The 15,680-nt window shown below is 33.6% G+C and overlaps 1 protein-coding gene across 1 annotated transcript in view; it reads right to left on the bottom strand.

Moving 5' to 3' along the window:
• DIAPH2 (diaphanous related formin 2) overlaps positions 1-15,680 on the bottom strand; it is a 796,567-nt gene that overhangs the window by 548,182 nt on the left and 232,705 nt on the right. Inside the window, exons 14-17 of the mRNA XM_079124055.1 lie at positions 15,304-15,422; positions 11,541-11,605; positions 8,415-8,519; positions 1,639-1,950 (exon numbers count right to left, since the gene is read on the bottom strand). Coding sequence (XP_078980181.1) covers positions 1,639-1,950; positions 8,415-8,519; positions 11,541-11,605; positions 15,304-15,422 — 601 coding nt within the window. The remainder of the gene's footprint in view (positions 1-1,638; positions 1,951-8,414; positions 8,520-11,540; positions 11,606-15,303; positions 15,423-15,680) is intronic.

Genomic DNA, 15,680 nt, shown 5'->3' on the forward strand with positions numbered 1-15,680 from the left:
TAAGACTCAGAACCAGTTAATTTTCCATATTCACTGATTAAGTCGAAGGCAACAACTATAATAATAGCTTATGCATACCTCCTACTATGTGTCAGGTACTGTTTTAAGTGATTTGCATATATTAACTCATCTAATCCTCATGATAATCCTTCAAGGCAAGACCTATTATTATCTCCATGTTAAAGAGAAGGAAACTGAGCTCCAAAATGTTTAAGTAGCTGTACAAACTAGTAAATGGCACAGCTGGGATTTCAATCCAGGCAGTATAGTTCCAGAGAATTGTGATCTTAACCACAACAAATCCAAAATTAGAATTTTGCATTTTCAGTACATCATGATTCTTTGGTGATATGTTAAGTGCCATTACAGTGTACACTAAACTAGCAAACATATCATTACATTTATGTACACAGATAATTGAACCAACAAATTCTGGAGCCTATATTTTGTGCCTATGTACAAATAACTATACACTAAGATCATTTATAACTCATATACTCTTATGAGCAAAGCACAGGTATACATTTGATCTTTAAAAACAATTGAATCATCAATTAGATAAAACCAACTTAAAACAGACACATTCAGATATCACTTTACATATTTCTGGGTAAATGTATACTCATTAGAAGATTAATTTCCAATGAATGAGGACTGTGACAATCTGTATAAATATTTTTAAAAGAAACATTATATATAACAATAACAAAGCAAAATAACATTCAGAAGAAAATTATTTTCATACATGATATAAAAAATTATGTCACCACTGAATATTGTCACCTATTGCATATTATCTGAAAGTTTAAAACCAAAAAAATTATTTTCTAAGAGCAAAAATAACTAACAAAACAAGGCTCAATAACAGAAAAGATTTTATTTAAGTTAGATTACTTCAAGTTAACAGAGGTAAAAGAATCACAATAGTTTTTCATTTGTTGATATATTTCATATAGCATTCTCTACACTACTTTAACTTTCCTTTTGCCTTCCTCATATTTTCAAATTATGTGGGGGTTTTCAATTATTTTAGTAGTAGACTGCAAAATGGACATGAGATGGTGAATTTACAAAGGAAAGCAGTAAAAGTCAGCAGTCATCAAGTGAAAATTTGCACAACACATACATGCATTAATGCATTCAGCACATTAATGGTTAATCATGGATAGACAAAGTCAAAAAATTCTATAGTTATAGTATTACCGTTATGGTTTAGGTATGAGGTGCCCGCCAAAAGCTCACATGTGAAATGATGAAAAACTAGAGGTGAAAGGATCAGATATGCAAGTTGTAACCAAATCAGTAGATTAATCCACTGACAGGGATTAACAAGGTAGTAACTATAGGCAGGTAGGTTGTGGTGGGAGGAGGTGCATCACTGGGGCCTTCCTTTGGGGTTTATATGTTGTCCCCTGTGAGCAGCATTCTCTCTCCGCTTCACAATTGCCATGTCCTCACTGCTATCCTACTCCACACCCTTTTGCCATAATGTTCTGCCTCACTTTGGGCCCAAAGCAAAGGAATCAACCATTTATGGACTGAGACCTCTGAAACCACGAGCATCAAACTTTTCTTCCTCTTAATTGCTCTTGTCAGATCTTTTGGTAACAGTGACAAAAAGCTGATTAAAATAACTACCTTTGACCAATTGATTCTCTTCATGGACACTTCAGGTTTATATATTTTCTTCTGCTTCATTCCATAAGGTAGATCAAGTGGCACTCCTGGGGGAAGAGGAATTCCTCCTAGGGGTGGTGGTGCAGGAGGTCCTCCAAATAAAGGTGGTGGTGGTGGAATAGGACCCAATCCAGATAATGGAGGTGGTGGAGGAGGAGGAACTCCAGGTAGAGATGCAGGTGGTAGAGGTGGAGATGAAGATGGGCCAACACCTGGCAGTGGAGGTGGTGGAGGAGGACCTGGAATTCCTGATGAACTTGAGGGTCCAAGGCCCTGAAAAATAAATGATATGAGTTTAGTCCTTAGAATGAAACACATCAGAAAGAATATACATCAGTAGACATTTAAGATTATATATGCTTGCTGGGCATGGTGGTATGTGCCTATAATCCCAGTAGTTTGGGAGGCTGAGGCAAGAGGATTTCAAGTTCAAAGCCAACCTCAGCAACTTAGCAAGGACCTAAGCAACTTAGGGAGACCCTATCTCTAAGTAAAATATAAAAAAGGGCTAGGGATGTGATTCAGTGGTTAAGTGCTCCTAGGTTCAATTCCCAATTCCACTACAAAAATAAATAAATAAATAAAAGATTAAATATGCCTTTTTGAATTCTTAGGATTTTATACTTTAACAGTACATATAAAACACTTGTGTACACACTTCGGTAAGCATTACAAAGTCTGTACAGCAACTAGTTCTGCTAATACATTAAGGCTAGAAAAGCTGGTATCATTTAAGATTTTGTAAAATACTCTATCAAAATAATGAAAAATTACTTCTCATCATAAATACATCCACAGAAGCAGCACTGTATATAGCTTGGGCATGTCAGACTACTTGGTTTGAATATGGGCTAATTAATACAAGGTCATAGATTCAAATCCCTTGGGGGCCAATTAGCTTTACACAAGAGTCTCTTTCTTAGCACCAGTTACTTAGCTGTCTTCTAATACCAATAATTAATACTAAGGAGCATTAATTTGCATACTAATATATGCTCATCAACAGTTTACATCTATTATTTTTTCTATCCTTATTATGACCTTGCAATGTAGATAGGATATTTTTGTCTCACTGCTTATAGAGGAGGAAACCCTAACTGCAAAAAGTTAAATGACTGAACAAAGACTGCACAGTTGGAAACCTGATTTGGATTTGAATGTGAATCTTCTCATGGCCAATGTGGTCTTCTCTCCACTAATAACAGACTACATCTTCATGGGTACATGTCATTTCCATGACAAGAATTTATTCACAGATTAGATTATGAAAGGAGAACAACTTTTTTCTACCATGGGAAAGTAACCTCAAATGTATTCTCTAATGACAATGGATAACAGATGAAAGAACACTGCATTCCATCCTGTCTTCTACTTTGATGATTACTCTGTACCCATTTCTTTAAACCATTACTGGTACCAATGGTTCACATTCTAAAATGAATATAAAAGTGGAGCTGTTCATTATAAATATTCCCTCAGGACTACTACCAATAAACATATATCTCTTTAATAAAGATATGACATTAGATTAACAGAACAACAGGTTTAAAACTAATGAAATTTCTTGGTGTTATGTTATTTTATTTTGTGAAGAAAATCCTCTTACCTTTATTAATATAAATTTTCTGCTTGGACTATTTAATTTTACTAAATAAACTTAGAAATATCTTTACAAAACACTGAAGCATATTTTTGGAAGAATCAATTTAAAGACTTTCCTATTCATAAAAAATATTAAACATAACAGTCATAGGTCAATATGATCATGGATATGTTTTCCATAATATTCAATGTACAATGGACAAGTATTTTATTCACATATATGGATGTTTATGTATTTATATGAATATGAATATATATTACTAAAGTGTTCCTATACTTAGCAGTGACAGTCTTCCCCTGGACTCAAATCCTCTCCCATGGTCAGAAAGAATCAGACAGGATTTAAATATGCAAAACATGTTCAATTTTACTTTTAATGTAGCAAAATGATTTACAAAAGAGACAGTCTCAACTGAGATCAAAGAAATTGTGGGGAAATTAAAAGTTCAGGATAATAGTAAATTATCCTACGAGTGTGCATAAATAGACTTTTACATATTTTCAAAGGCAAAATGTGTGGCCCAGTTTTTAATGGAAAGCAAAAATCAAAAATTAAGAGACAGTAAGACACATTTATAAACATCAAATTTTTGCCTCAATTAAATGTTTGTTATGAAACTTATATAACCACAAAATGTTTGCATACAATGAATCAAAATGCAGTCTATAAAAATAAAAAATAATAAAATAAAATCCCTTCAAGAAAAATTTTAAAAAATAAATAGAATTTTAGGCAGGAGTTATAGTGCAGTGGTAGAACAATTGCCAACCATGTTCAAGACACCCTGGGTTTGTTCCCCTGCACCACCAAAACAAAACAAAACGAAAACATGTGATTTTACTTAAGTTAAATGTACATCTTACATTTTTAATTAATAATCTCAAGTGTTTATATTAAAAATTTTTAGCCAGGTTCAGTGGCACATACCTATAATCCCAGTGGTTTAAGGAGGCTGAAGAAGGAGAATCCAAAGTTTGAAGCCAGCCTCAGCAACTTTGCAAGGCCCTAAGCAACTTAGTGAGACCCTGTCTCAAAATAAAAAATCGAAAGGGCTGGGGATGTAGCTCAGTGGTAAAACAGCCCTGGGTTCAATTCTCAAAATTAAAAAAAAAAATAAATTTACAATGTTCTTTAAATTCAAATATTATCATTCTTTTGTTACCTCTAATGAACAATAAGGAACTGAACAATTAAATTAGGCTACAATATAGCACTGTGATCCAAACACAGTTAATTAATAATTTTATATTTTACACCATTTACGGCACACTAGAAAGTACATTGTGACTGAAATTTTATAGTTAATTTAACAATAAATAAGTACTTCCTAAGTAATAAGTCTCTGTGCTGGGTGAGCATAAGTCCTCAAGGTGCTTACACTCACATGGAATAAAGAAAGAAAGCATATAAATACATAAAATATGAGTAGCCTAAGAAAGTAATATGGAAGTTCAGAGAAATTCCCTGATGGAGGTATGGAAGCTTCCCAAAGGACATCTTACTGAGTTTCTCCTTTAGAATGTATGCTTCACATGCACAGAAGAGCAAGGCATGGCATGTAAAAGAGTATAACATAAGTCAACATTTCTCTAGTAAATTCTATGAAAACAATATTTCCAAGAGATGCTAATGTGAGCATCTCTTTACATTAAGAGTTTTGTAGTAAAAAGTGTCTAGGAAAATTATACAAAAGAGGTATACAGGTTTCTTCAGCGTAGGACATCTTGGATCCTTTAATATGCTAATGAATATTGTGAATCTCCAAGAGACAATTTTGTGTACCCAACTTAGTAGACTACGAAATGTTTTCCAGATTTAATAAATTAGCATCTTTATAACTAAAGTCTGAGAAATGATAGCAGAAGGAAAAGTATGGAGACAGGAAGTTACAAATACGAAAGTAGAAAAGTTGACTTAGCTACGAAAAAGACTATATTTAAGGGAGCAATCAGAGCCTAGAGTACAAAGGAGGACAAGGGAGCCCATGCTAGGCCTTAAAATTCCTGGTAAGGAGATTTTATTTAACCCTGATGACAAAAGGCAACCACTGAACATATTAAAGCCATGTGATAATAATCATGGCAGTGTTTTAGGAAGATTAATTTGATGCTTAATATAAAGGATAAATTTGAGGAGGAACAGACAATAGGCAAGGGAGAAAAATTAGGAAACAATTATAACAGTCCAGGAAAGATGTATTGAGAGTGGATCTAAGGGGTTCTGGGATTTGGTACAAAAGGGAAACGAGAAAAAAAAAACTGACATAAAACAGTGACTAGCTTACTTTGTCACAAGTGGAACGAAGTAAAGCTAAAGAAAATTCCCACTTCCCTCTTTAAAAATGGTGGTAAAATTTAAACAAATAAAATGGAATCCAAGCTGGTTTGAGGAAAGAGAGGAAATCATGGATACCAGGTTTGATTTCTATATGCACCAGGACCTTCCCACTAAGATTGCTAATCAAGAGCTGGAAATATAAGAACTCAAGTGACTTGACACTAGTCTGGAAGAAAGTGGCTCCTATGGCAGGCAGTTATCTCATGATTGCCTCAGGAGCTTTACTTTGCCACTTGAAACAGCAGAGGAAAAAAGGATCTACTGAAATATGCCACATGTCAGGGTCCAGAGTGCTAAAGCTAAAAGAGATGTTTAACTCCAACACAAAACCCTTGTATCTGAACTTCAGTACCAGTGATGACATATGCATTGGCTAAACCAAGTCTTTGTCACACAACTATTTCCTATGTGGATCTAAAGGAAATTAGGAACACTTTGCTCTTAGTAATGTGATTGGAATGGACTGCTTGATAGATGGACATATCCCACAAGTTCTGTACTCTCTCATTCCAGTTCTTTAGTCTGGCTTAGTGAGTTTTACAGTGCTGGGAATGAAATAGTCCAAGAGAAAAATACTGAGGCTAGAGAAATTATAAAACGTGACCAAAGACAAATCACTTGTGAGTAAAGTTGTTTGAATTCCAGCTTAGATATATTTGATCCAAAACAGATATTTTTCTGACAGAAAAAAATATAGGGTCAACATTCCTACCTTTAGGCACAGATGGTTCCAAAAGGATTCATAAAGCTCATGAAATAATATCATGAATTAATGAATGCAATAGCATCAAATTAAAAAGCTTCTGCACAACAAAGGAGACAATGAAGGTTTTGAAGAGAGAACTTTCAGAATGGGAGAAAATCTTTGCTAGCTACTCATCCAACAGAAGATTAATTTAGCCAGAATACATAAAGAACTCAAAAAACTAACGACACAGAAAAAATATCAGTTAGTGGGAAAATGAATTAAATGGACACTTCTCAGAAAGAAAAAACACAAATTTCCAACAAATATATGAAAAAATGTTCAAAATCTTGAACAATCAGGGAAATACAAATCAAAACGACAATGACATTTTATCTCCCTCCAGTTAGAATGGAGGCCATCAAGAATACATACAATAGGGGGCTGGGGAGATAGCTCAGTCCGTAGAGTGCTTGCCTGGGTTCGATCCCCAACACCCAAAAAAAAAAAAAAAAAAAGAATACATACAATAATAAGTGCTAGAAAGGATGGGGGGGGAAAGGAACACTTTCACACTGTTGGCAGGATTGTAAATTAGCACAAATACTATAGAAATCAGTATGGATCTTGCTCAAAAGACTAGAAATGGAACCATCATAGGACCCACTTATTCCACCCCTAAATAATTAAAGTCAGCATACTATAGTGATATATGCATACCAATGTTTATAGAAGCACAATTCACCACAGCCAAATTATGGAAACAGTCTAGGCATTGATCAATAGAGGAATGCATAAAGGAAATGTGGTAGCTATATACAATGGAGTTTTACAAACTCATAAAGAATGAAATTATGCTGTTTGCAAAAATCAGAGGAACATGTGGGTATTATGTATAACAAATTAAGCCAAATTTAGAAAGTCAAGAGTTGTATGCTTTCTCTCATATGTGGAATTAGTGATGAAGAAGGAAAATAAAGGTAGGAATGGGATCTCATGGAGAGAGATGAGTAGAACAGACAAAGAAGACCAGGGGGAGGGAGGAGAGGGAAAGGGGAGGTACTAGGGAACAAAACTGATAAAATTATATTGTTGTTATATTGTGTGCACATACAAATATGTAACAATGAATTCCACAATTACATATAATTATAATGTACCAATTAAAAACGAAAAAAAAAGCATCAAGACAAAATCCTAAAAACTAATAATAAAAAAAAGAGACTTGACACTTAATAAAAGGTGATATTTGAATATATGATGCTGAATGGAATTCTGAACAAGCATGAACAGAGAAAAGGAGAAGACAAAACACTGAGTAATATCACCATTTGAAGGATGAAAAAATAAAGAGAAACAGTTCTCAGACAGTTCAAAAGGGAAGCCAGATGATAAAGAGGGAAGAGAAATGATTTAGTGAAAAGAAATGATCAAATATTAGAGATATGTGTTGTAGACTAAGGGTAGGAAAAGGCCACCACATCGGGTACTTTGCACATTACTAGTAAATTAAATAATTTTTTTAGTAGAATGATGAAACCAGACTTAGTCAATCAACCATACTGACAGAACATTCACTAACTAAAGGCATCCTCTTTGATTTTTTAACATTCATTTGAGACATAAAGTGTGTTAAAGAGAGTAATTAATTCTAAACTTTATAGACCCTAATTAAGATTTTAAGCGCATATGGGACGTTTTCATCCTAGTGAATGTAGGTGGAAATGTAAAGTATACAGAATTAAAGAGACATCAAGAAGCTTTTGAGATAATTAATATTAATGAGCATTTCCATATTCTTTTTGAAAGAAAATACCATAAAATTTTTCAAATCATCATCATTTTTCAAATTTCATCTCAAAAACATTTTGCTTGTTTAACATGTTGCTTAAAATATTCAGGGCAGTGTGAGTATCTGATACGCTATTTTTTCCAAACAGTAAAATGATTCACTGTCCACAAAAATCAAATCTGTATCGTTATTTCAACTAAAATCTGAAACTACCAAAGAGGTCTGCTTCCAGTTACATTTTTTCCTTCTTTCTTACAATATAATTTTCTATCATCAAATTCTCTGTGACATGACACAAAGTCTATATCTTTTTTCATTACCTGGGTTCGAAGTTGCTGGATTTCTGTTTCAAGTTCTTTGATTTTTTCTTCTCTTTTTTGAAGCTCAGCTTGAGCTTCCTGTCGAGCTGTGAATTCTTCATCGAACTGCAATGATCACCATCATAAATGTAGTTAATAATATACTTTTGAGAAAGCTTTTAATATTATGTAGTAAATAACTGAAGTGTTCTTTGCCTACATGAATTTCCAGCTCACTCAGAAAATCAGAGCTCTTGATTCTTTTCATGATAATTAAGTATCCATGTTGGGATGAGGATCTAACTTTGGAAAGTCTTTAAGAAATATATTCCTATGATGGGTAAGTAAACCCATCTTCACTTTTGAAAAACAAATATGAAGGAAAAAGTTGAACTGAGATGTCTCTCTTCCTGTAAAATGGACATTTTTGTTGCTATGTCATTAAAAATCTGATTTTACAATTACTGTTTCATCCCATAGTTTTTAGTGAATTTGAAAATGGAATCTAAAAGTATGCAGTCAAAGAGTTTCAACTCCTTAACTATATTTAATTTTGAAAAGAGTGCACTTTTAGAATGTACAAATGAATGTACATTAATACAAATTGGAATATTTCTATCAAATCTTAATTATCTAGTATCCCAAAGTGGTACTATACAAAGTCTGACAGTAGAATGATATATAATAGCATTCTCAGTCAAATGGTTAACCAAAATAATACTATAACATGTTACAAAAGGAAAAATGAAAGGTTAAGATACAGAGACTAAGTCAAAGAAACTGTCTGCATGATGAATATTCATTTCCTGCATCCTGCCCCAGTCCTTACCTCAGTCAGAACCCTAAGCAGGCACAATCCAGCCTCCAATTTACAGTGAATACTGCCTACATTCAGCTACAGAACATTTCATTTGCCTTTTATTGTCAATGTCACCTCAAGTCTTTGGAGAATTCTACATATACATCATTCCAACAATATTATTTCTCTTTCTATAAGTGATATATTTTACTATCCAAAGCTGTCTTTATAGTTTGTGGAACAACACAAAAGTATGTTCACTGTAATAAATAGTTATATCATAGCAGATTTGACCTTGGGAAATTCTAGAATGCCATTGTGATCTAAGTCGGAAGAAAGAATGCTGGACAAACTGGGTAATAATATTTAGGTCAATCTGAAATATTACTTAGTAATACTTTTTCTACCTCTAGTTCATTCCCTGAAAAATGTCCCACAGAAGCTGGTCCAAATATCTACTATCTTTGCATTTCAAAAGCACTCCAGATACATAGGGTGAATGATCCTTCAATGACCTTGTTTTCCCAGTTCACCAAGAAGATTAAAGTCCCTGAATGTGAGCTTGTTTGATTTCACTACTAGACATGTTAAGATTTCTCTGAAGCTATACTCCCATCTCCTATGTGCTTCTCAAACACACATCTATACAAACATGCTGTACACATTTTCCTCTATGAACTGTTCTTAAGTACATCTGAAAAGAGGCACACAATGTTTCTACTTTTAAGTTAAAATTATGTTAATCTGTAAATACATAAAATGAGAATCACAGAAGTCTGAAATATGTGAGCTGAAAGAGGCCTTCATACAAGTTAACTAATCTTATCCTTTCCTTTTAATGATGAAGAGACTACGATTCAAAGAGAGTAAGTGGTTTAAAGTCACAGCAAATTAGTGGAAAAGCTGAAATCAGATCTTACAACTACTACCTCTCATTCTAACACTTTTTTAAAAAACTACATTATATTGTCTCTCAATATGACCCAGAACAAGAGAATGCATGCAGATAACCAATGGGTTATCTCCATACATGTTCCCATTCTAAATGTTGGTAGAGATTAAAGCATCAAACACTAAAATTTACATAATTTCAGGACTCCTTTCCCCATATTATGTGCTTACAGAAAACTTTACTAGATAGATAAGTCACAATTTGCTCTTCTCATGATGTCTAATCACAGTGCCAGCCAAAAACTAAGAAGATTCTAGGATTTTCAAAATTTAAAATGTGCTACTTAAAACAAGAACATCAGAAATATAAAGGTCTATTAATCAAAAAGCATGCATTTTCTTTCACCAATAAAAATGACAGCTTCGCACAAACATTTTATGCTCAAGCTCTTAAAATCTATTCTAGTAACTGAAAGAGCTAAGACATTTCTTCAGATGCCCTGAAGTAACTCTATAATTTCTAGAGTGATAGCAAAAGTGATTATCTAATCTCCAAGGTAAGTCATAACTTTGAAGAGACAGCAATATGTAAGCACTTTATCTTGCTGTCAGAAGGCAGAAAACTGGAGAGCTTTTAGACTTGTGCTTTGGTCCTCCCTGCTCCCAACAGGAGAGAAATACTATACCAACACTTAATAGGACCTAGAGAAAAAGAGGGAGGGAAGGAAGGAAGAAGGGAGAAACTTGGTAGAAATTAAATAAATGGTAGCTATGCTTCCAATAAACAATAAGAAGGCAATCTTAGGCCTAAATAAAATCAAGATATTCGTAACACTGGCATTATTCAAACACATTTACATAAGGCATTAGTGCAGAAAGAAAGGGGAACGCGAGATTCCACGACTACATGAAGTAGTAGCATCCTTTAACGAGTGGCAATTACAAAATTAAAGAAGCTAAGTCTAAGAAGAGAGAGGGAGGAAGGGACACAGAAACCATTACAACCTTCTATTGCCATCAACAGCACTGACTTAAAGACAATAGCTTTAAAGACCAGTAAAATATCTCATAGATCTCCAAAACGATACCTGTGTTAAGTAAGAAATAGAGGAAAGCAATGAGGGACTTTATTTTGGTTGACTGTTTCTAAATATATCCTTTCAGCAACTGGATTTTATTTATTACCTTAGTATAATATGGATAGTGTTTTTCTTCCAAAATGGATTAAGGGTGGTAAGAAGGGAATAGTAACAATCTTACCCTATTAGGAAATAGTAACAAACTTATCCTATTAGGAAATAACTCAATATTCTGTTGTTATGTTTGAATCCAGAGATATAAAGTACTTTAAAACTGATAAAACAGTGATCAGATTTCATATAAAGAAACAAAGTAGAAAATATAATGTGATTAGATTATTATTTTGGCAATTATGGCTAATATTTTATAAGCCTTACCTTCTTTGAAAATTCCACTGCTTTTTGTTCACTTTCTTCAACTTTTGCCTTGTTCACACAAGAATCTAGTAAGATTTATCAGAAACAATTAGAAATTATAGCATGAGATCTCTAGCCAAAAGATGGCTGTCAGCCTATAATTCTACACCCATTATCATTTTTATGTCAGTTGCTATTAAAGGGAAACTGACCTATACTATGCATAAAACAAACTATCACATTTTTCTTGGACAAACTGAGTTGAATGATAGTGTTGCGGAAGCATAAAACCAAGCATCCAAAAATATATCTAACTTATCATTGTTTTAAAGGTACTGAAATATGTTTCAACTGATACAATTATGGAATTGTTCAAAAAAAATTTTTGTAGTTGATTTTGGGTGGATAGGTGGCAAGGACCCCAAGTTTAAGATCATAAAGATTCAAGATGATCAAAAAAACACTGGAGGGGGAGAGAGTCACATTGATTAATCCAGGCTTCCCAGTGAAAGATTTAAAATAACTTCTGATGTGATACAAAATGTATCATGTACATACTGGAAACAAACTTAAAACTTCTCAGGCCCAATGAAATACTTCTTGATATAAGAAATGGACCAATTTCTTTGGGGCAATATTGCATCTTTCATTATTACATGTAAAGTCTATTCAGTACCTAGCCATTTGGCATCTATGCATTCAATCCTGCCTCCACAAAAGGAATATATATCTGTACCCAGACTTGTATATGCATGTTCATAACAGATTTATTTATAATAGATAAAAACAAAAGAACCTAAATGGCCATCAACAAGTATATGTATAAATAAATTTTGATATATCCATATTCTGGAATACTACTCAGCTAAAATAATTATATTGAATGAAAAGAATACAGGCAAAAAGAGAGTACATGTTATGTGTTTCTATTTATATAAAAATTTAGAAAATGAAACTAGTAAGAGAGAAAATACAAATAAGCCTAGTTAAGAGAGATCAGTGGCTATCTTAGGATAAGGACAGATAGAAAGCAAAAGGAAGAATTAAAAGAATGAAGAAACACTAATGGGTAATAGTGATGTTTATTATCTTGATTTACTGATGATTTTAAGTATACATAAATATCAATATTAGATTGAATACTTAAAATACAGGTATTTTTCATTATACCACATTTACCTGGTTTTTTGTTTTTTGTTTTTTTTCTTTTTTCTTTTTTAATGTGTGTGTGGAACAAAGCAACTGAGGGGAAAAGCACTAGATTCTAAGGTGAAAGGGGAGGGCCACACCCATGCTGTGTTAGCCATACTTGGAAATGATTTTGACTTGAAATAAGAATAGGAAGTCATTAGAGATGCTATGGTTTGAATATGAGGTTCCCTGACCCCAAGTTATATTAATTCTCCTACCTTAACAGAAAAATATAAAGAATGTTCAGAGGTAGAATGATTAGATTATGAGTCCATCTTAGTTTGGATGGACTGAATGGGTGGCCATCAGGGGCAGGTGGGGCATAGCTGGAGGAGACAGGTCAATGGAGTCCTGCCCTGGAATCATGCATCTTCCCAATGGCTCCTTCCCTGCAATCCTTGCACATGCCCCCAAGCCCCCAACTTCCTGACCTGGCAAAAGAGGAGCAGCTTTCTTTCCCCTGCTGGGCCCTTCCTTCAGGATATACTGCCTCACAATGGGGTATAGAGCAATGAGTTGGGACACCCTGGATTAAGGCCCTAAAACCATGAGCCAAAATAAACTTTTCCTCCTTTAAGTTATGTTTGTCAGGTATTTTTGTCACAGCAACAATGAAGTTGACTAACATAGGGGAGTTTTAGGCAAGGATCCAATATGATCTTATTTGTGAAAGATAATGGACTTAAAGAATTGTGAAATCGGAAATTTCAGCAGCTTCAGTCCAAGTGATCTTAAAAAAGAAATTCATAGAATTCCCAGGAGTTCCTGAAGCACTTGATAATTTTTGTATTTGTGTGTGTGTGTGTTATATTTAAAGTTTCAGGGGATTCATCAGCTTCTCAAAAAGGACTTTAACCAAGAGCTACCTAAATATTCAATTCACTTGTTTTAGAACTGAGGCATCTGGAACCTAAAGAAGTTAAAAGATTTGTTCACAATCATAGGGAAGATATGTGGATGAGGTCATAATGGGTTTAGGATGCTAACTATGCTCTCTCACTTGATCCTTTCATTTGTCATCCTCAATGCTTTTGATTGACATTATATAATCATAAGCACCTGGCACACAGCATACAAAACAAATATATGTTGAACACTAAAAGAGTTGGCCAAATTCCACAGTAGAGTATGTGTTCCAACTAATGGATTATAAACCAACACATGTATTTGCAAATAGTCCCTTATGACTTCCTCAACAAAATGTGAAATAATCTACTAAGTTTATCAAACTCAGTGAAAAATATGTACTGAGGCCAGTATTCACATTAATTGCTGGGCCAATGGCAATTGGCACAAACTTTCTGAAAAGCACTTGGCCTTTGAAAATTCATACCCTTTTGCTTATAGCAATCAATCTTAAGAAAATAATGAGAAAAGGTCAAATATTTCTACACAAAAATATTCATGAAGATTCATTTATAATTCAGGTGAAAACGTGAAAACCATCTATGAATACAAAAAGAACTCATTAAAATGACAGTTGATACAATGGAATACTATACAGACATTTAAAGTCACATTTTGAAAGTTAACATGGAAAAATTCTCCTCGTATAAAGTTCTATGAAAAAAATCAGCATATAGACAGGCAGGTAGGCACACAGATAAATAGACAAAAGGATATGTATGGAAATGAAAAGGGACTAATGGTGATGTGATTGGTGGTTTATAACTTCTCATAGTCTCCAGATCTCCTACAATAAGTGTGGGTTGCCTTTCAAAACCCAAAAGAATACATGGTAATGGGAAGTTACCATGAATATTCTGGCAAGTCTGCCCTGTGCTATGGAGTGAAAAATAATAGATAATTGGCATTCAATAGCTGTTGTTTTCTTTCATTAAGGACAAGTGAGTTGTGTTTGAACCTCAGCAATAGTGATTTCAATTAGGTATAAATAAAACTGCTAAACTGTAAAGACATATATCATATTTTATGAAGTAAATTTCACATCATTCTTCTGAGATTGTTCTACAAACTATTGATAAGCAACAGTCTAGGATGATATAAGGTTATTTCCTTAGCAATCCCAAAGAGATGTATATAATGACCTCAATTTTTGGTAACTCTACTGTCTATGAAAATACAAACTGATCTAGTTGATAGCCTAAAAAGACATTAAGTTGCTAAAATAATTGGATTTTTTTTGTCTTAAGCTTTAAAAATTCTAGGAAGATCCTATTATATACATGATTTTGAAGACATCAGTATAAAATGATAGTGATACAATGGAATACTATACAGACATTTAATGTCACATTTTGAAAGTTAACATGGAAAAATGTTATCCATGGATGCATTGGAGTCATGCATCCAAAAAGCAAGGCACTCATCTATATTAATATAATGGCTTTTTGTGGTACAATGAGTTTAAACTGAGTTCAGTACTGTTGATACATATCAAATAGGTTAACAGATCTAATCACACAGGCAGAACTATCATGATCACCATAATTAATAATTACAGCAATTAGATACCTACAGACAAAATGATATACCAAATAGTAATAGAAGTTCAGTGAGAGACCTACCTTTAAAAAGTACCATTATATAGAAGATATAAAGCACATAAGACAGTAGAGATTATATTCCATACCTATCAGATGAGTAAAATCAATGTCTAATCTTTGCCTGTACTTGAAGTCTGGGTCCATACCACTGCAGTGCAACACTATCTGAGAAACACACTCCTCAATTATTTTATAATACTGTGGCCTGAAAAAGAGAGAAATTATTTATAAATATTTTTCTACCTCTACAAATCAATGTTCTCAAGAAAAGATTCAGTACGTCAAAAGAACTGTCTTTTCCTAATTCTACTAAAAAAAAAAAAATCCCTCTAACCAGTGTACTCCCTTTGGAAAAATATGTCTAAGCTTAAAGAAAGATGCTCTGGATGTCATAGTGCCAAACCCATTGTGATGTAATTGACTACAAACATTTAGTAACTTAATGTTCTAGTTTGCAGGGATT

This window comes from Sciurus vulgaris (genome assembly GCF_902686455.1).
Source record: "Sciurus vulgaris genome assembly, chromosome: X".
In the NCBI taxonomy this organism is placed as follows: domain Eukaryota; kingdom Metazoa; phylum Chordata; class Mammalia; order Rodentia; family Sciuridae; genus Sciurus; species Sciurus vulgaris.